This window comes from Scatophagus argus, chromosome 3, assembly GCF_020382885.2.
Source record: "Scatophagus argus isolate fScaArg1 chromosome 3, fScaArg1.pri, whole genome shotgun sequence".
Lineage (NCBI taxonomy): Eukaryota > Metazoa > Chordata > Actinopteri > Scatophagidae > Scatophagus > Scatophagus argus.
In genome coordinates this window covers 19,615,479-19,639,941 of record NC_058495.1, presented here as the reverse complement: position 1 = coordinate 19,639,941, position 24,463 = coordinate 19,615,479, and the positions used below count along the sequence as shown (strand labels likewise).

Genomic DNA, 24,463 nt, shown 5'->3' with positions numbered 1-24,463 from the left:
AAGCCCTGTTCCTACGCATGCCAGAAGCAGGCTCATTTTTGCACTGAGATGAAGAAAAAAGAAATGTCTTTCAACTTGCATCCGCTCCTCTATGCTGAGAACAAGGGAGTCTTTCAGTTTAAGTGGAGTATTCAGGAGAAAGAGCGAGTGAGAGAGGAGCAGACAGGGAAGGAAGAGGGAGAGTGAACGAGGCAGTGAGCTTGGTTTGGGAGCAGTTGCATCACTCATTGTGCTGTGAGACTGTCCCACAGCTTGGGCTCAGGGATGCCAACTGTTCAGAGGAAAGCATCCTGCTGAGAGCTGTCTATTGGCTGCCACTCTGAGAAGATTTGAGGCAACATAAAATGGGCAATTTTGCATAATGCTAACCTCATTTCTACTGGAGAAATTTTTCTAAACTTCTCAGCTCTATACTGAAGTCAAATTCTCAAGAAAAACTGCCACTTTAAGCTTTTTTGGACAATAATGTTTCTGTAGTTCAGAGCCTCTGGACTGAGCTGAACACAGTCAAACCCGCCACTTCGTGATTTTTTTATTATTATTCCTTTGACTTTAATTCAAACATGGAACATTACAATTGAATATTAGTTTCACCACAGCAATGACTTGGTGAAAATTGCATTTTGAATAATGACTCAAACAATTGAGCCTGATTCTTTCATTCAGTTCTTTATTCTTCTTTTTTTTTCCTTTTTTTGTTCACCGCTCAGTTTTCTGCAGGAGGTATGAGCATGTGAAAAGAAAGCGTTTGTGTGTACCCTTCTTCTCATTTCTCAGTTTGTACATCCTCCATTCCTTTCCTTGCCTCCTCTACTTGTGTCTTAGTCACCTGAGATGAGAGCTGAGAAAGCAGGAGACAGACGCGAGGAGAGAGGAGTCGAGGTATTAGACATTTTTAAAAAAATCTGACGTGGAAATAACAGCAGTAGGCTGTAACATAACTGTGTTCATGGCAACTTACAGTTGCATATTTATTTTAAATTCCTTTTACAATGGGGCATAAGGTCAGTAATAACAATAATTGTAAGTAATATTGAGGTGAAATGACAAGGCACTACACAAACAATGAAGAATAGAACATCTGTACCTTAAATACAACTTAAGGATACAAAAGGAACATTTGTGGAGTCCTGCTCCCATCATGGTTTACATATTTTAGCTGCGTCGAGTCTCTTTTATATGTCACAGGTGCCAGAAAGACTCCTACAAATATAAACCTGCGCATCCTCACTCATAGCTCCTCCACCAAGAATCCACCCTCCTTGGTTCTCGTTCCTCAACGAAAATTTTAGGAACCGAGACGTCCTCCAAGATGACGCACTGAGATCAGTTTCCAGGTCACAGGCAGGAGGACGGAGAAGATGAGGAGACAAAAAGACATGAAATAGAGAAATACGAAGATAAGAAGACTGATTCCTTTGCAGCCAGCAACGTGACCCTTCAGTCTAAACTGAAAAGGGTCACCAACACAAGACCTTCATTATGCCACAACTCCATGCAAATCAACCACACTGACAAACTTCAAGTGTTTCGGAAAATAATAAAAAGCATCTCTGAAAAGGTTAGCAGAGGATCCTGTCCGCCTGTCTCTGATTCGTCCTTTTCCAAGGTGAGCTCCCCAGCCCCATCATAATTGAAAATTAAATATTTGCAGCGGTATAATTAAATGGTGACTTTTGAACTCAAATGAGACCTCAGACGCATATTAAAAGATTAGAGGGCTCAGATCTATTCACACACACATGCTCACACATGCAGACATGCACAGCCAAACACACACACACACACACACGGCAATGACAAGGTAACAAATGGTGACAGCTTAATTATCACACCGTCTAAGTCGTTACAGCACAGCCTCCTACATCACCTTTCGATTTCTACAGCCCATAAGTTCAGGGAATATCTCATTTATTTTTAATTAATTATCACATAGCACCATAAAGCTGATGGTAATGATGAGGGAGAGGGCCAGACGGCTCTTCTGGGGCTAATTCGGGGGGCTTAGTAGGCCTATTGGAACTTTGAGTTTTGGGTGAAGAGGAATTAAAGAAGCTGTTATTCTCATGAAAGCTGTATCTGCTCAAAACACTATTTTTGGTACCATGTGGATCAACAGTTAAGGCTACACCATGGGTATTTTCACAAGCTTTGATCACTTAGACATGCATACAAAGGGTCCCTGCATTGCAGCTTAATTGAAACAGATTAGTCAGGGTAACTTCTCAACCATCTTTTGAAAGAACTGCTCACCATGTAATATTATTTTCATTTACTGACCACTTGCTACCTAATGTCTCAGTTCCAATTATCTCACTCGGCAGAAAACTGTGAAATACTATTATTACTCTCGCTATTATGGATTCCTAACGAGTCATAAATTAAAGCGGAGGATATTTTGATGTGTGGAACAGAGAAGAATATACTGAGAGCTTTTTCCCATTCCTAAGAAATGGGATCATCAGTTGAGTTTGGTTAGTATAAATCTTTTAGCAGTGTTAATATAAATATGATTAATGATAATGGATGAAGCCATTTTTATTAATACAGAATAATTTGATAGGGCTCACTTAAATTCATTTCATTTCTCTTTTGTTGCCTTCTGTTTGATTTTATTCTTTTTAAAACATTGATTGCCCAAGTCAAGTTTGCAAAGATCATTTCAGTGTATACAAAATACTTTAGCCAAAAATATATAAATACCAGTTGCATACAGCATATCAAACGTGTATAAAGCAAAAGTGATGCTGTGTTCTATTTGGTCTGCTACTGATGTTCTATTTGAGTTTTGTGGGTCAATTGACAGATGGGCTTCGGTCTAGTAATAGCATCACTTAACTGGGATCAGCACAAAACCATAACACACATATCAATCCCTTCACACAAACTGGGAGGGGATTGTAATGCGTGATGCTTTGAGCGCAGCAGTGGTTTAAATTGATTTGCACGCAGAGTCTCCTACTTAGCCAGAGAGGAGGTCTGCATTTAAAAAAATCACAACAGCTCTTAATCTTGGACCTGAACGAGGGCAGAGCATAGGCGATCAATAGCATTAGATTGTAGTTCTTACTCCCACTTATCTTGGTCTCTTTCTGTTATATAAGGAGTAGAGAGAACAGGACCCCGAAAAGGTTCAGTGCATAATTCAAGCCAAATGTCAGCAAGCTATATGGTGATGTCCTGAAATGTGGCTCGGCCCACAGCAGCTCAGGGAACCTTTAGCACAGCACAGGACCATTCAACTGAACATCCCGACTGGCTTCAACCAGAGATTGAATGAAATCTTTTGATATTGGCTGGATTTTGGACTTATGCGTTTTTCCCGCGGCTCAGCCTTATTCACCGACTGCATGGGAAATATTTCAATGACATATTGCGCTTCATTTTGTATTTCTCGCCTCTGTCCACTGCTGTATATAACCGCCTGCGCACCGGGGATAAATCACTTCCCAGCCAGCTTATTACATGAAATGAAGGAATTCATCATGGTGACAGTTGGCCGTTGCGAGGCGTTCACTGAGATTTATCTGAGAGAAATTGATTGATTCATTAACACTGAGTGAACAGTGCTTTGCTGTGGGGGCAGTGCGGCGCACCTTGCCGCATGCGGCTGTGCGTGTTGAGGGAACATGTCTCCAATATGGAGGTCTTAGCTGGGTGTCCCCTGTGGCAGCATACAGGAGTTCCTGTGTCCCCATCTCAGCTCATTACCTGGCCAGTGTAGTCAGTGGCCCAGCGCTGAGAGCAGGCACTTTGCAGCAAGGAACAGAGGGTTGCTAATTAGTTCATCCATATGCCTCCCAACATAATGGAGAATGCTTCATAATATCACAAGGCTTTCTGATTTAACGGAGCTCTTGCTCAGAGACACCATAGAGTGAAGAGCACAGGGTCCCATTACTTCTGGTAGTTTGGCTGATGCAAGTTCTACAATGAGTCATATGTGACTGTTATGAAGGCCTCTTATAGTACAGTATATACACTTAAATAGTTGGAGGCTTCGCTTGACTGAGCTGAGTTAATTTCCACGTGGTTAGGTTTCTATATGTCCTTCAAAAGGCCGTATATGCACTTCCACTGGAAACCGCCCTCATTTCCTAAGGTACATGGCAGAAATTTTATGTTTAACAGCCACAGAGTTGATTTTATGATGGTGTCTGGTTCCTCTCCTCATTATGTCACTGATGCAGGAGGCGTTAAGTCCCTCCGTCTGTCTCACTGCATTAATTAGAAAAATCTAATGGTTTTCTTAAATTTTTGATCTGATATTGATTAAAGAGATTTTCAGGTGCCTACTATGCAGCCAGATTGCGCATCAATAGTTGTGCAAAAGTCTTTAGGTGTTAACAGCAAGGTCGACCCATATTCCTGTTTATCTTCCGAAGAGAGGAATAAATAAATACAGTGAAAAAGTTTTGTTAAGCTGTCCTCTAAGAAAAGTTTTACTTTAATGTTGTGACAAGGTCAGCGAAGGTCCTCGTCTTGATGAAGAGAGGAGAAAAAAGGGATGTGCCTTGTGATGAGTTACATGAGGAGACACAACAGTATGGCGAGCTTGCTGGCTGGCAGCCTCTTCCATCTGTCTTTTTATCCGACTTCCTGTTCCTCCGTCTCTTTTCATCCTTTTCATCTGCTGCTCTGGTAGGACTGCAACTGATGATGATTTTCATGATAGCTGAATCTATTGATTACTTTTAGGATTAACTAATCTGAAAAAGGACAAATTGATGTAGACATTAAATTAAAATGAAAGGATTTCACATTTCTCCAACACATTCTTCCTCTTCAGGTAAAATCTTTAATTTGTCCAACACTTTGGTTTATAACCAAATCAAAGCAAAACTGATGAATTTTCCTTCAGCCTCAGCTGTACGTTGTTTGAAGTGCTAATTAGCAAACTCTCAGCAAGTCACATCATTGGTCTCATCACTCAGAAACAGCTGTGGCAATCACAAAAAAGCATGGCAACAATACCTCGACAAATGAAGAGACAGTCCTTCAAGAAATCACTTTGTTGTCTGGATGGTGCAGAGCAGCACAACAGGAAGACACCGAGCCATAAATGTGCAGCCAGAGGATGATGACATTTTTGGAAGGAATTTTTACAACGATGATAGACCTAAGTAATAAATATGTTGATGAAGCAGAGGTCTTTCAGCCCATTAAACATTAATTTTCGATGCCACTTTAACAGCATCTGCTTGTTGGAGTGTTATTAATTTAAAAGGTTTATTTACATTTTTTAAAAGATTTTTGTCCATCATTGCTGTGAATTTTTTCTAAGTACGCAGTTTGACAAAATCACCAGAAAGAGAAAAGTGTTTGTCACCAAAATATCTCATACCAAGTGAATTCCAAAATGGAACAGGAGAAAACCAAAAGGTTGGAGCGTTGCTTGCATTGGTTGTTTTATACATTTCTTAAAGGAAAACTTTGGTTCATTACAACTTGTGTCTTGTCTAAATAGTTTTCATTTCTATCAGCCATTATATTCATCAAAATAATTGCTATCTTAAAACAAAGTAAGATGAGGACAGATAAGACATATTATGACCAATAAATCAGAGTCAAAGCTATGACAAATAAGACATAGGAAACCATCCAGTAATGAACTGAATTTCAGAATTTGGCAGCATGTTCCTTCCTTCCAGTCTCCTGTAGGAGATGCTGCTCTGCTGAAATGCATTGAGAGTAGATACTGTACGTTCAGTGTCTCACCCTGTTCGTCCTTATCGGAGCCCTACAGCTGATGCCAACTGAAGTGTGCAGACCAAGGAGGGCGGGCCAGGATTTATCTGTGACGTCAACAAAAAGCTACACTATTCTCAGAAGGCCACATGCCAAATCTGAAGGTGATTAATTAAATTCCAACGGGAACAGGCGGGTCTGAAGACATTTTTATTTTGAATAGAGTTGGCATCTGCCTCAGCTGCAGGAACTCTGAGAATGAAAGATATGAGACCTTTAAAACACATTTAAACAAGCAGCCATTGTGTGCAGCTGAATGAGTCTGTCTGGTTTGCAGCAGTTTACTTTTACAAAATGCCATCACTTGTGATACTGGATAAATAATGGAGCTCTTGTAGAAAAGTCAGTGGAGATAATCATAGGAGTGTCATAGTACAGTAACTACTGGGGATTTACTCTCCTCTCCATCAACCATCTGTTGCTGAGCCTTGAGAGCTGCACTCAAATTTAATTTGAGCGTGAGAAACAGCTGGCAAATATTGTTATTGCATTTGCTTCTGTTTAGAGTGCATAGGTGTTGACAGATCAGAGCAATAATGTGAAAATTAATGTACAAATTACCCCATGATGAAATTAATCAAAAACACACTTCTTTGTAACAGTGTCAAGCAAAAGACACCAGCACAACTCCATTATTTGCCATTTAGGAGCATTTACCTGCGCCTTCCTGAGTGCCCCTTTTGTATGACACACTTAATTGCAATATGACTTCAGATGACTTGTAAGAGTCATCTGAAGTTTTATTTGTGTGTGTGTGTGTGTGTGTGTGTGTCCATAACACAAATCTTTTTTTCCTTGCCCTCTTGTATATATCACATCACCAGTGAATGTTTTTTAGGGAAAAGGTACATTTTGATTGCAATATCTGACAGCCAATAGGGCTACTGTGTCTGAATGAACTCAGGTCGGTGACCTGTGGTAATGAGAGCCCATGCCTGGTGCGGACTGCCTGCTTTGAACGTATCATATTTGCAACTGGTCCCACATACACTCTGCCACTGGAGATGTCTTTAATGAGAGAGAGACATGAGAAGGGAAGACAGGTAGTGAGAAAAGTGAAATGGAGACATTCTAAGACAAGTATTAAAGTGAAAGATGGTGCTGCGGTTTATGTGTGTGCATGTGTGCATGTGTGTGTGACAGTCAGAGAGCAGCTGATGAGTCTCTAACAAGCGGCTTCATCAGAGTGAGGAATGAGCTGCCAAGCAGGATCTTTCTTTTGACCTACCTTGGAAAGCCACGGATGGATGGGTGGAGGGATGGATGGACAGATGGGTGGATGGATGGACACAGGGAGACAGAACAGAGAGAAATAGGGAGAGCCTCTACCTCTAGTGCTTTGCAGAGGCTCCTTTCTTCATTGCCTGTCAAGACAGCTCGTCTGCCTGCCAGGAGACGATCATTTATCTGTTGGCTCTGATTCCACAGTTACGACCAGTACACAGGCAATGACCAGAGAAATGATGCAGCATATATGATGGATAAAGATAAACACGGTGACTGTTGTATTGGCACCATACCAGCCTCATCTCTTCACAAGTTGATCGGTTAGGGATGGGAGGTGGGGGTTGGATTGTGGATGAAAGGTATGTATCAGCGTGGAAAAGTAGTTAAGACAGACCTTTATGTACCCGAAAATTGTGTTTGACCTTATTTCTCTCCTGGATAAAATATTTACTAAATGTCAACACAATTCAGTTTTTCCAATATATTTATTTTTCTTTGAAGGGAGATTTTCTTTGCTTGTTTTCTTGCTCCTTCCCTCCTCTCTCTCTCTCTCTCTCTCTCTCTCTCTCTCTCTCTCTCTCTCTCTCTCGTCCCATCACAGAGCTCAGTGCACGCTCTTGCATTAGTATGCACACTGAGTGCAGTCACACTTTGATGTGCAGCCACACGATTTCACAGTCCACCCCGGTGGCACAGATCAAATTTACAGGTATGTAGAGGCAAGACTGATGAGGAGATTCAGGTTTTCATTTCATTTCTGCTTAAGGTTTTCACAGTTATGAGACAATATAATGTCCAAGGTACATGCACATTATATGAATCTCAGGTGTTAGTGTTAATACAATCATTTTGTCACCATAACTTTTCATCAGCAAGTTTTGAAGCAACAGAAAAATGCTTTTACAAATGCTTTGACAATTTTATGTTATCTCTGTATTTCGTGCAAGTAAGTCTGCTTACAAGACAGAGTGACCTTGAGAGTCAGCATGGACACGAGTTCGACACAAAGTCATGATTCTAATCTTTATAATTAATGGGTTGAAGAGTCTGTGTCATTCATTATGACTGATATTTAATCTCGTAGATGGGGGATAGTTTCTGTGACTGGATTATGGGATATTTGAATTTATGATTGATTCCTCTCTGCAGAGGATTGCTTTGGAAGACGGAGTAATCACTCTCCGTCACAAAGGAAAAGAGTGAAAGTTGGTGTTTTTTTTTCTTTTTGCAGAGCTTCAGAAAGTCAGTGGAGTGTGCTGCCAGTGTTACAAAGTTTGAAAAGAAGCCACAGGAAGCTTAAGAATGTTCAATTGCAAAATTATCTCTTCACACAGAGAAATTACGTGATTCATATAAAAACACTCTTAATAAACACTGAAGTATCAATTCAAAGAGACGTCAGATGTAGGGAAAGTTTGTTCGTTTTTGTCCTCATCTCTGCAGGGATGTGAGAAGATGGCGGCTCGTTAATGATAAACTCGTCAATCACTTTTGTAATGAATCATCTCACATCTCGGTACATGATTCATTTTTCTCTGTTGTGGCCTCAACAATGGAAACAGATGAGACTGAGACTCTTCTCCCACTTGTGTTACCGCATCAAGATGTTATCTCCAGCTTAAAAGCTTATCAAGGCGACAGTAATGATACTGAGTGACTGAATTGTGTGTTTTGATGGATATCACTGTGAGTAATCTGATGCCAAATTGTGTTCCAGTTCTCATATTGTTCCGATTTTAGAGTCTGAAAATAACTACACTCCCCCTCTCCTCACATTCATAGCCCCCCCACCTCTCTTCTGTCATCTCGCTTATAGCCATTTGTCATAGCTGTGATTCTTTCCCACAGGTAGAGAAATAGGTTGAAAACCCATTTTAGGACTATGTGATACAAAAATAGATTATCATTGTCTGATGTCTATTTGGCCCCTAGTCAATCTGTTGCACATTGTGTACTGTACTGTAATTTCAATAGTCTCCATTATGTTCTCTGGTAGATCCGAGAACTTGTCTTTAAAGCCATCTGCAGTGTTTTATGAGGAGAGAGAGGACAATTAGCTTCCACATTAAAGAAAAATCTCTGAGGATGGTGAGAATTACCAGCGAAGTCAAATCATTTTTGACGCAACCGTTCACTACAGTGACATTTAAGCATGTGCATGCTTTCTGAATGGCCAATGGAAAATCAATTGAGAAACATAATAATATGAGCAGATGCCGGTGCTTTGTTTAATCCAGCAATCTAAACACCTGACAAGTCAAGATACTCACATTGGTGTTACAATCACATAAAAGTCCAATATTGCCATTAAACAGTCCTGCACTGCAACAATTATATGATGTCTACCTTGGTATAAACATTATGGCAAAATATCTGATGCTTGAGAAATTTAGATAATCTCAGAGTATTGATCGCCATGTCGTCAAACCAGATCAATGTTTACTGTATATTGTATATGAAATAGCAAAAGTAGAAAATGTCCACCAATGAAACTGGAAGAACCTCATGGCAAACGGTGGTTGTCTGAATTAAACATCCCTTTATTAGTGTATGACCTATCATCATAGACAGGTGGTGAAAAATAGCTGTGGCCTGATCAATTTAAATAAAACATTTTCCGTCATAATGAATTATAGCGTTGTATGACAGCTTCATGTCCCCGTCTTCGGTCATAGTCCACAACACAGTCTTGTCCTTGTCGCTACCGAGAGCAAGGTCAGGTGCTAAATGCCACATCTGACATCGTTACTCTGCTTTGTCAAACAGGAGCTAAGTGTTTAGCACATTGATTTTCCTTGGGGGAGTGATCAATGTTCTGCCATACAATTATCATCTCACGAATGTGTCATTTAAAAGCCAATATCCGTTTTAATAAGGTGCTATGTGGAAACTCTGTCATGTACACGTCAGGCAAAGGCAAAGCCCGGAACTTATAAAGGCAATGAGTCATAGAACATTTGAAAGATATTCGACATGTGAAACAACTGTATGATATGTAGTTAAAGCGACAAAGCACCTTGTAAATGTTGGGGACTCTTCAGAGGCTCATTCTTTTGCAGGGAAACAGGGTCACTTCTCCCAGCTTTCTACAGCCACGTTTGCACTAACAGCCTGGAGTTATGTGTTTGTACAGGATGTATGGTAGGGCATTCAAAAGGCTGTGCATGACGGTGTTCGGAATAAAATTAAAAAATGAATGGATAAATAAATGAATGAATGAGAGAGAACATTAACAGACACATGGAGAGATGTAGCCAACTGCATTAATGCAAAATCGTGGTGTTAAAACATGCAAACATTTCAATGAGAGGGATTTGAGCCTATTAACATTTATTGCATGTGTGGCCCAGTAATGCAAAATCATGCAACTCCCTGATTGCTCGGCTTTATGGAAAGTGGGCAGATTATTTTCACAGCAAAGTGCCCTTTCTCTACATACACTACTCTGGGAATTTTTTGCATGCATCCATAATTTGATGTTAAGTGCCTCCTGATGCATTATGCATATTCGATAATGCATTGTGTGTAATCCAGGCAGACCTCATGTGAACCCAGAGCGGCATGTCGCTCCTGTATGGCGTGATCGTTGGATGAGACAGCCACTATATTCTCTGCATCACACCTCCTCTGCAATGTCACACAATATTCATAATAGACCTTCAACCAGACAGAGACACATTTAACACATGGTACGCAGTCTACCAGGAGAGCTACAGGGATGCCTCATTTTATAGACTTGGTTCCTTTCTTTTCCTTTTTCTCAGAAGAGGTGAGCTGAAACAAATGGTCTGTATTCAGGCCATTTTCCAGGGCTCACAGCATTCACTTTTTGAAGACTGCACTACAGTGCTGTCCGAAAGAGCAGTTTTGTGGTTTTGAATGGACAATTTAGTTTCTCATTTCACCATCCGACTCTCATTTAGAGCGAGCAGTGACCTGTGTCATATGGACGTTGGATAGAGGTCAGGTAACGCCAACTGTACTGCAGGGTGCAGTGAAACGCAGAGAGGTACGGCTACACCTGCGCACTTGGATCTGATGGTTGTGTTGCATGTGGGGCGGCTGTGTCTCAGGACGTGGAGCCGGTCATCCTCCAGTCGGAAGGCTGGTGGTTTAATCCTTCTGCAGTCTGCATGTCAAAGTGTCCTTAGGCAAGATACTGAACCCTAAAATGCTCCTGATGGTTTTTCCATTGGCGTGTGAGTGTTTGTGTGAACCTTTATTTGTCCCAGTGAGCAGGTGGCACCTTGCATGGTATCGTCTGCCACCAGTGTATGAATGTGTGAATGCTGGCCCATGTTGTAAATCGCTTTGATTGGTCGGACAGTCAGAAGAGAAAAGCTCTACATAAGGACAGCTCATGTGCATCGGTTCTTAATGACACACAGAGGCACACAGTAAAAGAGAGGAATGAAGTAAGAAACAGTCATAAATAGTAAAGTTTGCTGACTTTGTCTAATGTCCTCTTTATATGACCATGACAGCATGTAGTAAATTTTCTACAAAAGTGTTCCTGGGACTGCACTAAACTATTTTTGGCTTCACCCTCCTGTCGTGGAAATAAGATAAGCGGGATGTAGGTGAAGGGACGCGAGCCATCTTTCCCCTTTACTGCAGTTTTTTATTTTGATACCACATTTAAAATGCAATGAAGTCCTTCCCCATACAAAACATAACTGTCATGTCCATAAAAGAGTATCCTTACATCTGAAAGACCATAGAAGTAGGTTACATCCTGCATATATTTACCATAATCATCCTCCTTTTTCCATTCGTCTCTAAGGTAACTTCTGAGAACTTTTAACGTTCCCTCCAAAGTGGTGTTTTTGTTTTTTTTGTTTTTTTGACCTGATATCTATTAGTTTTTCACTGCCTTTCTGAACAACCATGTGGATAATAAAAGCTTGAATTGACATTTAAGCTATAATGGTTGTCAGCAGCCCCTGTAGTGCCCCTCCCTGTTCTGGGCTTGAGCTTGGCAGTGGGTCTACTTGCAGCGGTCTGAGTCCATGACATGGAGTGTTATATATGCCAGGGCATTACAGAAACCTTCTTAATCCGGTTTGTCACGCTGCTCCCTCTGGACTGGGGTAATTTCATGGTGCTGAACTGGTATTGATAGAGCCTTGGTAAATGAGGCACGCAGCAATCGTTAACTTTAATAACCATAAAGATGTGAGCATTGGAGTCATACAGGCCCACGAGAGGAAACCCATACAGGTGATTAAGAATCGACCAGAGCCGTGGCCAGCTGCACCTCGCATCTCTTATTTGTACTAATGGAATTACCTGTTAAAGATGTCAAGACTATTACCACCAATGGTGCAATTGCTGCAGTATACTTTTCTGTAGGCAATTTCCACGTCTCCATGCCTGAAAAAAAAAAAACGACGTGTATTGTGTGATGTGATTTTCTTTCGGAGACTCTTTTTTTTCTTGAATTTCTCCTCATTTATCAAACCCATTCATAGTCAGTTTTTGTAAGTTGGGCCCACTGCAGTTGAGCATTATTCAGTATTGAGAGACTGTGAGACTGTAGCTAGATTCAGAAATAAGCCATACCAGCAGAGGGGAAAAAACAACATTGATTCGTGTGACTCCAGTATAGCTGGGTCAGTGGTTCCTGTCAGTCAGCTTAAGCCCCGGAGTGTATCTCTCCCCCTCTCCTCCTTCTTCCCTCAGGTTTGCGCTAGCTTCAGGCGCTACTATAGCTGCTATGTCCACTTGTTTGTCTACTCCCATTACCGTGGGTGATGCTGCCTCAGGAGGAAAGTGAAATCCAGGCCACAAAAGGGTCAGTGAGAAACCAGCCAGAAGCCTTCACACTGGCAGAGGCCAGACAAGCCATACGGGTCACTGCAACAGGGTGTCTGATGGGTACTTGATAAACAGTGAATCCACTCCAGCCCCTGATGCATCTGTGACACATGGGTCAAAAGGTTTTCAGACTGGATAAGCAACAGTTAGCAACGCCTGTGATTAATATGTTTGTTATTCTTGGAGACAGTCTACACTGTAAAACGTCCCAAAGCTAGCATTCCTCCCACTTCTCCTTCAGATGAATTTAGTGGTGGAAGCTCCTTCCTCCTTGAGGCTACCTTTTTATTATTCATTGGCGAGAGTCAGCTCTCTGGGAGAGGGTTTTAGAGTGAGAACAAGTGGCTGGTGCACAAGCCTTGGTGGACGATTTACTCTGAAAAGTCAGGAGAACTTCAGCGTTGCAAAGGAGTACTCCATTTCCAAACCATAAGATTAATGGTGTCTTTTTATGCTTTTACCAACAAAGGACTCTGTCAGTGTCCATGTTAACACCTCCTGTCAGGGACACGCACAACAGCATCGCTTCAGTGTGGCACATACACAGGAATATGCACTATGCATACAGTCATCTTCTCTCTCTCTCTCTCTCTCTCTCTCTCTCTTGCAACTTCCCACATCTCACATCATACTCCACGAGGTGTGATTCAGGGAGCATTGGCAGTGATATACTCTGTCATGAAAATATAACAGTGAGGTCTAATTCTACTCCTCTCCGGGATTTCTCTTCACACACAACTCATTTTAACTGGTCCGGTTACAGAAATAGAGCAATTTTAGCAATAAATGAGGGTTGTGTAATTTCTGATAAAATATATAAAATGTATCACTTGCAAAGAGGAAGGACATGAAAAGTTGTTCCCTGGCACAGCCTCTAAGGCCTCCATTTGGGATCCACTCGACGGTGCTTTGTAGCATGTTTAAACATTATCCTAAGTAATCGAGGGGAGATTTCATGAAGTTCCAACTTGATGTTTAAGTAATGAAAAGCTAAATTCTGATGAGCATCATTAAACATATATGCAGCGGGACAGCTGGCCCACAGTCTCTTTGATGCCTTTGCTTCTTGAAAAAGATCATTAATATCCTTCTCTTTTCCCCTTGAATCTGTAAAACATAAAACTAATCAGGGACAAACAGAATATAGCTTTTTGAATTTTGGACAGCTTTTCAGTCACTTTCATTCTATTTTTTTCAAAAACTGTGCATCACGTGTCATTAAAAAAGGTCACTTTCTATTATGCATGATTTCACAAGAAGGAAAAAAAAAACAACAACTCAACAAACAAATTGCTGTTTATTAAAACTTTGTGAGGGTTTAAACTGAATCTCCTGGCTCACAATACAAAGTGAAACTGTTCACTTTCAAAAAGGCATTTGGCTACTGTGAGAGTCTCAGTTTGTCGTCCAAATGTGCAAAGTGTTCAGCAGCTCTCCCTCTGCTTCTTGAATAAGAGCTGAGTGTCAGATTTACATTTCTTAGCTTGATACATGTCTACATTTATTTAGTGACAATGGGGAGCATAATTCCTGTAGCCATCTGAGATGTAAATTCACAAATTAGAATCACTAAAACGGTGGATAGCTGTCAGTTACACAGACGCACCGGGGAACAACAACAAGCCTACGGAAAACTGAGAGGAACTGTGAAGAAAGATGGACTGTGGTTGAAGCAGCAGCTGCTTGTCTGGCAAAACAAAACAGGCACTCCAGCATGCAGGCGGAAATGGCTCATTTTCACCCGAGTATGCACTGATTAAGTTGTTATGACGAGTCCTTGAGAGGCTTAAGTTTTCCCGGCTGCTGTGTTCCTTCCCTCGGCCATATGTCATTACTTAATAAGTGTAGCAGCGAGAGTCGGAGTGTGAGAGAGAGAGAGTTAGCAATGGAGGAGGTGACAGAAACGCTTGCTGATGGTGAGCCAGTGATTACTGCTCTTGGCCACTATGCATAGATTATAGCTGTTGACACTGAGGCTGAGCCAAGGTGTACTGGGAAAATTTTGTTTGCTTGCTTGTTTTTTGTGGTGACAAGTCACAAGCACCTGCATTTATCCCTGTGTCAAAAAATTGCCAGATGCAACGAGATCAGAAGGAAATCGGTTGCCAGTAGAGTACGTTCTTTGTCACTCAGAGGATGAAAAAGAAACTGTCACTTTCATTACTGTGAGCCTGGAGTCTTTGGTTTGATAAACTGTCATGGGTGCGTTACTGTGACCTTGAGTTTAGGCACAGAAATAACGCAGCCCATCATCAGTCACTCTTGGTGACCCATGTATCTATATAACACAAGCCTTCAGAAACTCCTGTAGGTTTAACTGGACTAACAGAACTCTGTTAGAGCTGATTAACTCAATAAGTAACATTATAAAAGGACATAAAAGACCCAAGCTTTGTTACCATGGTACTCAGTTTAACATAATCCTAAAAAAAAAAATAAATAAAAAAATAAATCCCAACTCAGTTAACATAAAAATTTTATATTCAGGCCAATATGATACTTTTAAAGTAAGGTTTAAAGGTTATGTACATGTGCAACACTGCATTTTTGCTTTATTCAAGTATGCGTAAATTTCCCCCATATATAAGCTCTCAATGATCTGCTGCAATTTGTCTTGAGCTCCCATTCCTTCCTCCACTATCTATCTCCACATTTTACAACCTTACCTCATTAACAGCTCCTAATTGGCCGTTGGGCTAAGCTGAAAACAATGAAGCATTGATTTCCTCAGACATAATCACCTCGTCCAGTCATTTAATGGTTGCTGTCACTGTGGGCCGCCAAGAGAAAAATGACCAGTCAGTGGTCCCATCGATGCCCTTCACCTCCCCTCACCAAAGGCTAGAGTGCACAGCCACCCACTCCATCTTAGCAGGTTGGTTTAACCCCTTCAGCTGCCTGACAGGTCCCAAGCACAACATCCATCACAACCTGCAGTCATGTCTCAAGTTGTTATAATCTCGTATTGCAGTCACAGTTGAGCAGTTCAGAAGCTACATGTAATGAAATACCACAAAATATCACATGCATAGATACACAAACAAACTGATACGAGCACACGGACACAAATTTAGACACAGATAATGGATGGTCATTTACCCCACCAACTACCTGAATGGGATTATGTCTGGTCCAAGTGGCTATTTGTCGCCTAAGGAGCGCTCTTGAGCGGCCCAGTAGAGTCATCATGAAGACATTTAAACTGCTCTCTCCTCACATACCAGATGGTTCATAGTGATCACGCCTAATGTCCACAGGGCTGATGGCTGGACCTTGCTCCACAGCTGACACACACGCACATGCTTGTGCATGTGTGTTAGAGGCAATCCCAGATTCTGATTCTGAATAATTAGAATAATAATCATAATGATCATAATAATCATATGTTCTGTCGAAATTAACTCGAATCATCTCTCTGGTGATGCAGGTTTGTTCAACTCATATCAACACACCAACCTCTTTTATGTCACTGAATCTTTGGTATTGTTGACATGTATGTGTATAGCTAACCCTGACTATGTACAACTGCGAGTTACAAGGCAACTTATGCTGCTGCTCGGGTTCTTTAAGGACTCCCTTAAAGAGCAGAGCTTTGCACACCAAATGTAACTCTAAAAGCATTTGCTGTTAATGGTCAGTTTGTGAACTTAAGTGTAAGACTGAAATACATGATTACACATAATTTTGAATATTTGATACACAAACGTGCTGCTGTAATTTAAGTTCCAGTGAGGAAATTAAACCAGAAGTCACAGATGAGGGCAAATTGCATGCAAGTTCCAAAAAATTTAATATGAACGTGACAGGAGTCGCCTTTTGTTGTTGCTTATCCGATGTTTGCTGGTTACAGCTCTGTAGTGCTAACCTGCAAATAAGACACTGAAGCTAGCTGAAGGGATTCAACAGAATTCAGTATTCTGTGATGCAACATAAAGGCCTCACTTATTCAGAGACTGCTATGACTTGAAAGCAAGTCTGCAGGTCAGGAAGCTGTCAGTAAAATATTCAACAAGCCAACACATTGTGGGGTTGGGGGTTTTAGCACACTCAAGGGATTTTTCTCCTCACTTTTATAGTCTGTGTTCTGCATCCTCCTGCCCAGAAATATCTAACAACAAGCGCTGAGAGAGTGACATTAATACTGCACGACAGCACGGTCCACCAGGACTGCAAATGTTTGCCTTTTAATCCGGGACTCGGCGGCCTTTGGTCTGGCCGCAGCAGACATTGATGGGAATGGGAGAAGAAAACTGTTGCCAAACTTGTTGAGGCTGCTGGGAGCTCAGTTCCGTAATTCATGACCTGAGCCATTTCAAACATTTGCGCAGCCAATCCAGCTAGAGAAACACACACCAGTTGTTGTCATGCCAGTTCAAGCAAATGCATCTTCTCGCCACAGAAGGATGTTCTCTTTAAAACTTGGTACAGCCCAGCGAAATAAAGCTGAAACAAACAAGGAATGTGGCATTTATTTGTCTCTCTTTCTTTTTGCACTCTATCCACTCTGTGTATTGGAGAGGATAAATTCAACCCTGCCACTCTCCTCTCCTCTCCTCTCCTCTCCTCTGTCCGGGGATGAGCTCCAGTTTAATTGTTGGATGCTGGTGTCTGTTGCGGTGGCTGTCATGGGAAGATAAAGAGTTTTTCCTGGGGCATAAGGAAAGGGGAGAGCGGTGATGGAGGGCCTCTCTCCTGCAGCTCCGCTGGCTGCATTAGCCCCACGCTTTATAATTGTGTGAAGGGGGCACTTCCAGTGGCTCCCTCATTACTCACTGGCATGGCCAGTCCCTGGCAGCCAGACACACCTTGTCCTCTAGCTTTCTCTCTCTGACTGTCTCGCTCATTTCAGGATGTCCCAAAGCTCCAACACCACCTTTCCCTCCCATGAGCAATCCTTCCTATTGTTATTTTGACCCAGTGCCGCCATTGGCACAAATCACCTTCTCTCTTTGCAGAATTTGTTTGACATCCTCCTTTGTCAGACTGGGACCTATTGTACAGCATTTTCTCTGACTGATGTCACCTATGCTTTCGAGTTAATGTTTTACTGTAGTATAGCCTGGAACTGTATTGGCTCAGTCATGGGACTCAATGGTGACAGCCACCTCAGTCTATGGCTGAAGCCTATGAATGTCAGGTCTTCACTGGTGAAATATATTAAATAAAAAATATCTTGCCTTTTTCATCATATTGACAACATGTGGAAGATATCAAGGTGCAAAGGCAGGCACATTAATATGTAATAAGGGCATGATGTGATCTTCATCATGGGCTGATTGGTATGGAGTGAGAACAGCCATCACTGAGTGAGAGGCAATTAGATGACATAATTGAGATGCCTAGAGGGCCAATTTGTTACACATACTTACAGTGGAAGTGCCCAGTGATTGCAGCATGCCTCACACTGAATGATGTGAGGTAGGCGAGTTTCCCTCAGCCTTTTTTCACATCATTGTTGCTCATTTGGATTTCTGATGTGATGTTGATTGAAAATACATAAAGAACATAAAGAGTTTGTGAAACGTTCCAGGATCTTTCTATGTGAATCTCTCACACATGGGCCAACCATCTATCTCTTTTTCTGTCCATCTGCAGAGGGAGGTACGTGTGAGGTGATCGCAGCCCACCGATGCTGCAACAAGAATCGCATCGAAGAACGCTCTCAGACGGTCAAATGCTCCTGTTTACCAGGGAAAGTGGCTGGGACGACACGCAACAAGCCCTCCTGTGTGGATGGTGAGCAAGTCTTATTTAAGTCTAATTTAGCGAGTCTTATTTTAACATTGTGTATTTATTACTGAAGGCTCATGCGTGGGAAAAAAGAAAAGGGAGGAAGAGTCAGGAAGTGACGGGATGGATGTTCTAGGTGGTTGTAGCCCCTTTGATTTTGATGCAGGAGGCTGGAGTTTACCTCTCACAGAGACCTGACATCACTATGATCTTTTCCTCAGTGTTTTTGTGGTCAAACCTTACTGGCTTTTGTTTGCCATAATTACCACAGTTGCCATGCACAGATATTATTGAATTGAATTCTGACATTGGCAATGGCTGTGAAAAGAAAATTGCATTTATGTAATCCAGAATTTTACAGACTCTTCCAATACTGATGTTCTTTTGTACCAGTAAGGTTGGTTTTCCACTATTTACAGGGCTTGATGTTTTTTTTTTATAAGGCCACTTAGTGAGTTTGTCATTAAACAAAATTAAGCTAAAAAAAATTGTCAACAAAATTGTATTGCAATCAAAATCATCTAAGCATTAATTATTGTAATTTGTATTTAAATTACCTTAAATTGGTGGCCCAAATAACGCACTATGATGATATTAGAAATTATTGTTTTTTTAAATTACACTATCAGTCAAGTTCATCTTTAACTCAATTACACTTACAAAAGGAGTGTAGGGATGTGAAGAGAGTCTGTAACCATACCATACATGAAAAGCAGAGAAAAAAACAATTACACTGAATGCAAAGTAAAAAAAAAAAAAAAAGGAAACCAGATCTGAACTGATAAACAAAAGATCCACAAGGGCAGACATCTGCGTTGGATTGTTTACATATTATCCTATTTGTATGATTAACATGATATAAATATTTCCTTTTTAAACTCTCTTGGTTATCACCAATACTGCGACACATCAACATGAGACTGAGGAAAGAATGCTAAGAAGACGTTTTGCATGTAAGCAAACTAGAGTTCAGTGTATAATTCTAATGAATTTAGTCCCTTTTAGTATCACTTTGACTCTGAGTGACTCAGCCTGTCTAAGTGCAGCTGTCTACGTCACAGGTGCCGTATAAATTACCTTTATATTTTAGAGAGATGATGGTTTCAAAGCAGTGGTGGAAGAGGTATTCAGAATGTTTACTTAAGTAAAAGCAAAAATACAAAACCGTTAGCTTAAAAATGTATATGGTATGTAAAAATGGCCCATTTCAATTATTGATGCAGTGCAGTTGATAAAGGTGGAACTCAGTTACACTACAACACTTACTGCACATACTGCTGTGTAGCTTAACCCATAATAATAAATGCTAATTTATAAAGAAAGCAATCAAATAAGAGTGCAGTGAAGTAGCGCAAAATTGCAATAATAAAATTAAATACGTTAAATTTTCACTCAAGCACAGCACTTGAGTAAATGTACTAGTGACATTACACTATTCCAATCCAATCATCAGGCTTATTTAAAAAAAATAAATGACAAAGACATACATCATATTCTAACATAACTTCGTCTGCTAACTTCTTATTACTCTCTAACTTTCCTAATAATAAAAAGACATTGAACCATCAAGATCCCAGAAGTGCTCTGTGCTGCTGGGCATCATGCGAGATAGCAGATGATCCGGATGGGCTCCTGAACACCTGAGTGGGGAGCACGTTGCAGACCACATTGCCTACGGCAGTTCAGGCTGATGGAAATGAATAACTAATAAACACAAGTCAGGGAAGCTACAGGCTAGTGCACCTGAATTACCTCAAGTGAGAAAAACAATCATGCAGAGGCAGCTACATTGGGGAGAAAAGCCGACAGGAAGTCACAAGTCTACTGAGACAGAACTGCGATGCCCCCATCACTCCATGGATCTGATTTATTGCTTCTCAGTCTTGATCTTTTCACCCACACCTTCAGCAGAGACCAAAGTCACCTCTGTGACTGCCCTTTTGCAAAGAAATGACAGCAAAATATCTTCATAATGGGGCATGTTACATGACGAACCGGAGAGGCCTGCTTAGCACGTTTCACTGGGTTAGATATCCACAGCTGACACTCCAGAAGATCCTAGAACATGAGCCAAGAATGACTCAATAGAACTTTCTCTTGGTTTCATGAAAAAATCATCCATAGTGCTTTAAAACTTTTCAGCGAACAGATGAATTTATAGTCCTTGGGACATTTTGTTGAAGAAACGAATGTTTGCCCTGTGGTTGGAGGCATCACCTGAATGAAACATTCACAGAGCTGACCTTGAGATGCAGCTGTTTTAGCAGAGTGCGCTGTCCTTGAGACACACACGAGCCAGACGCTGTCTCCTCCACAGCACGCAGCAGACAAGAGAATCTTTGGAATCTCTTTATAATCATTCAGATTGTGTCTTTTTCACTAAACATGGCCTAGACAGACCTAATCAAATCTTTGAAAAAACTCATTCAACCCAAACATTAGACTAAGACATTTAGTAAAAAAAAAAGTACAAAATGATAAAATGAGATGTTAAGAAATCCAAAAGAGGATGCCAGTATAAAGTAAATGGGAGATGTTGATATTGCTTTATGCCCCTATGCCTCAGCCTCCCACAGTGAGAGAGTTGCAGCTGTTCGTGTATTGATTAACACACACTTATAGAGGGAGTGGTGATAAAATTGAGAAAGACAAGTCACTGAGCAGCAAGCTACAGTATTGAGCACCATTGCACCACGCTGAAAGAGTTAAGGTGACCTTATTTCAGAATAATTTTCCTTCTTTTATGTGGGGCCAACTTCACCTACTGCCTTAGAGCATTTTCACCCGCTTGAAAGTGAATCAGACTGTTTGCTATTTATTTAACACTGAAACCACCACGGGATAAGGGCTGAAGGGCGGACGCAATAATTATGTGATTATTCATAAGAGCTCATTTGTAGTCGGAAGTGTCATGCATTGCAAACACGCAATTTAATTACAAGATCTTTTTTTTTTTTTTGTTAGTGTGGAAATAAATGGACCCAGGGGGTGATGGTACTGTTGGAGGTGGTGGAAGGGGTGGTCCTATGTTGTCTGTGTAAGGCTTTTGATTTTCTAGAAAAGCCATATCTGAGTTGCAAATGTTTGTTAACTGGGCCCTGCAGGCTGCCGTAGCACTATGTGAGGGATTATAGACTTGTGGAGTCAGTGGCCTGTCCCCTCAGCAGCACACCGGGCTGGCCCAGATGGAGCTTTCTCCCCAGGTCCTGGTGTTATTAATGTTCCATCCAGATGAGGAACGATGCTGCAGCCCAGCTCATCTCACCACCCTCTGGGGGACACCTGCCGCCACTGTACCATACACAGGTTGTGTTCCAAAAAAAATAAAATTATATAAAGAATAGCTGGTGCTCTGATAGAACAAATCAAAAATATATCTTCAGAAGTCATTTGGTTTGGACACGCATACAGAGCCTGGAGGACTGAACACTCCTTTATCTTTGGCCAAATTTGCAGAAACAGGCAGACTCGCTGATATGCTGTATTATCAGTCATTAGCATCAAACTCCAACATCAAAGCACACAGTGAAGATCAGTTCCATTGTCGAGTGTTTACTACCTTGTGAATACGAGCCACATGGGGTTATTTCAGTTGCTATTGGTAACTGTTTTGGGTTGTTATTAATATACGGGGATGTGACGACAGCTTGCGTTGGGAGGTGTCATGCTTACTGGGGGGTCTGCTGTCAGATTATCCCCGTGGTGGGAATTGATTATTAGATTTGACAAGGAGAACTATGTCCTAGTTATGTCAGGGCCAGCAAAGCTCTTAGTGAAAAACATCCTTTTTAACAAGTCAAACGCTCATATCTCTCCAGCCTCACTGGGCCGATCACATGCACTCAGATTAGGCGCTCATCACTGCACCGCTGCCTTTATCCCAGTGTATGAGACATGTAAGCCTTCAGCCACATATGAGAAGCTGCCTGGGCCAAGACTGAATACTGCACTTGCACATACAGTATATGATATTAAGCAGCTGCATGTGCATGCATACCCTCTTGCATGTATATGGTGGTTGTGTTTTAACTGATAATTTTTCTAAATGGTAGAGTAAAAGCAATCCAAAATTAGTGTAGTAATAGCCTACACATAGGTCATCATGTAGAGTAACTGTTATCTGTTTCTTTGTTTTTTTGTTTTGTTTTATTGCCAAAACTCATGTTACCTCTGAGATGAATACGCTCACTGGCAATGGAGAAGGAGGCGTAGGTGTAGGATTTGAATTAAGAGCAGTAGGGGACTATCACTCCCCATCGCACCTTTTGATTGTTCAACCAGGCCAGCTGGACAGCCTCAGGAGGTCAGGAAAGAGATCCAGGTTGGCTAAGCAATGGAAAAGTATAGACTATTGTGCACACATCTTTGCAGAAACCTCCCTCCACTGCAACATCCCGGATCAAGCTGATGCACTGGATGGGTGGAACCTTTTTCTGAGTCGAGCGAGCGCAGGACTCCTGCGGGACCAGGGGAAGCAGAATCAGTGCTTGCATCACTGTTACTTGGTGCTCAAATGCAATGAAATGTCATATTTTTAATGAGCCCAAACATATTATCATTGCCATCCAGTTGCTGCTGTTTACATTCACCCAAGTGCAAGTTTTAAAAATACACAGAATTATTTTCTGGGTGTATGTATAAAAAATATATTGTTGAATTTTATTATTTATTTTTTTTTTTTTTTTCATCCAGATCTATTCTAAATTCAATTATGTCTACTCCAGATTTCAGACACCAAGGTATTGCATGTGCCTATTCAGTGTTGTAGCCAATATTAAAAAGAAAAAAAGAAATTAGTCAAGCTTTGCCAGTTCAGACTCAGAGTCATGCAGTTTGTACGGATGTGATGATACAGGGAGAGACAGGTTTTCTGTTCTTTGGTGTCATAAAATTAACTTAATATTTGATGTAAACATCCATAAAGAGTCTCTAAAATTACAAGGTTCTCTTTGGCCTCATGCCCACCTTCTAAGGTTTCTAGTGGCAGACAGAGTTGAATCAAGGGCTCGGGTGTAATCATCAAGCAATTTGCAATGTCTCTCAAGGCTACCTGTTATTCCCTATGATCTCAATGCAGCTTAATAAAAACTGAAAGAAAAAAAAAATAGCAAAGCTTTTTTTTGCCTTTTGAGAGATGATCTGCAAGCCAATCAAAACAATTACATTTACCTGCACATTATTCATATTTGAACACAATATGATACACAATATTTGAACACGTCTGCACCTTTCAGAGTAATCATTGTCACCATGGGCAACATCGTGATGTTGTCATAGCAACTTACATACATAGTGATACACATATACATACTAAACACATATGTACTTTATATACACACTCAAAATCATATACCCTCATACTATCACCTTATTCTTATGTTATGCATTCAGCTTTATGTATGTATGTGTTAATGTATGCTGTATGTATATCATGCTCACCTGCCTGTATGCATATGCATATTTTTGTGTATATGTATACACATAGAGCATGTTTGCATTTGTAAGTGCTTAGTGCTGGTAAGTATATTGAATTTTGGCATGGGCAACTTCTCTATCTGAAAACACACACACACACTCATATGCACTCATTTACTCAACACATGCACGCAGATGCTCTAATATGCACACATGCTATCACTTTGTGTTGTCATGTAGCCGCTGTAGCAGTAAACCCGTTCAACAAGAGATGCACGCAGATGCCTTCTCGCTGCTGATCACTGATGGGGAATGAACCCTTCTGTTTGGCTGCAGGCGCATATAGCTGAGCATGACAGGTTGTCATGGTACATTTGAGATACATCCAGGGGAGAGGTGCATGGACAGTACTTGAGGGGAGGGAAAAGAAGTGCTGCAGTTCTTTCACATACATTACTGGTCAAAACAGATGCAATCATAAGCATGCTTGAATTCAGCGCAGTTTGAGACGGTCTTTAGAAAGTAA

The 24,463-nt window shown here is 41.1% G+C and overlaps 1 protein-coding gene across 2 annotated transcripts in view; it reads left to right on the top strand.

Moving 5' to 3' along the window:
* LOC124056765 (chemokine-like protein TAFA-1) overlaps positions 1-24,463 on the top strand; it is a 102,631-nt gene that overhangs the window by 63,683 nt on the left and 14,485 nt on the right. For both annotated transcript variants that reach the window (XM_046384548.1, XM_046384549.1), the window contains exon 3: positions 18,388-18,528. In XM_046384548.1, the coding sequence (XP_046240504.1) occupies positions 18,388-18,528 (141 nt within the window). The remainder of the gene's footprint in view (positions 1-18,387; positions 18,529-24,463) is intronic.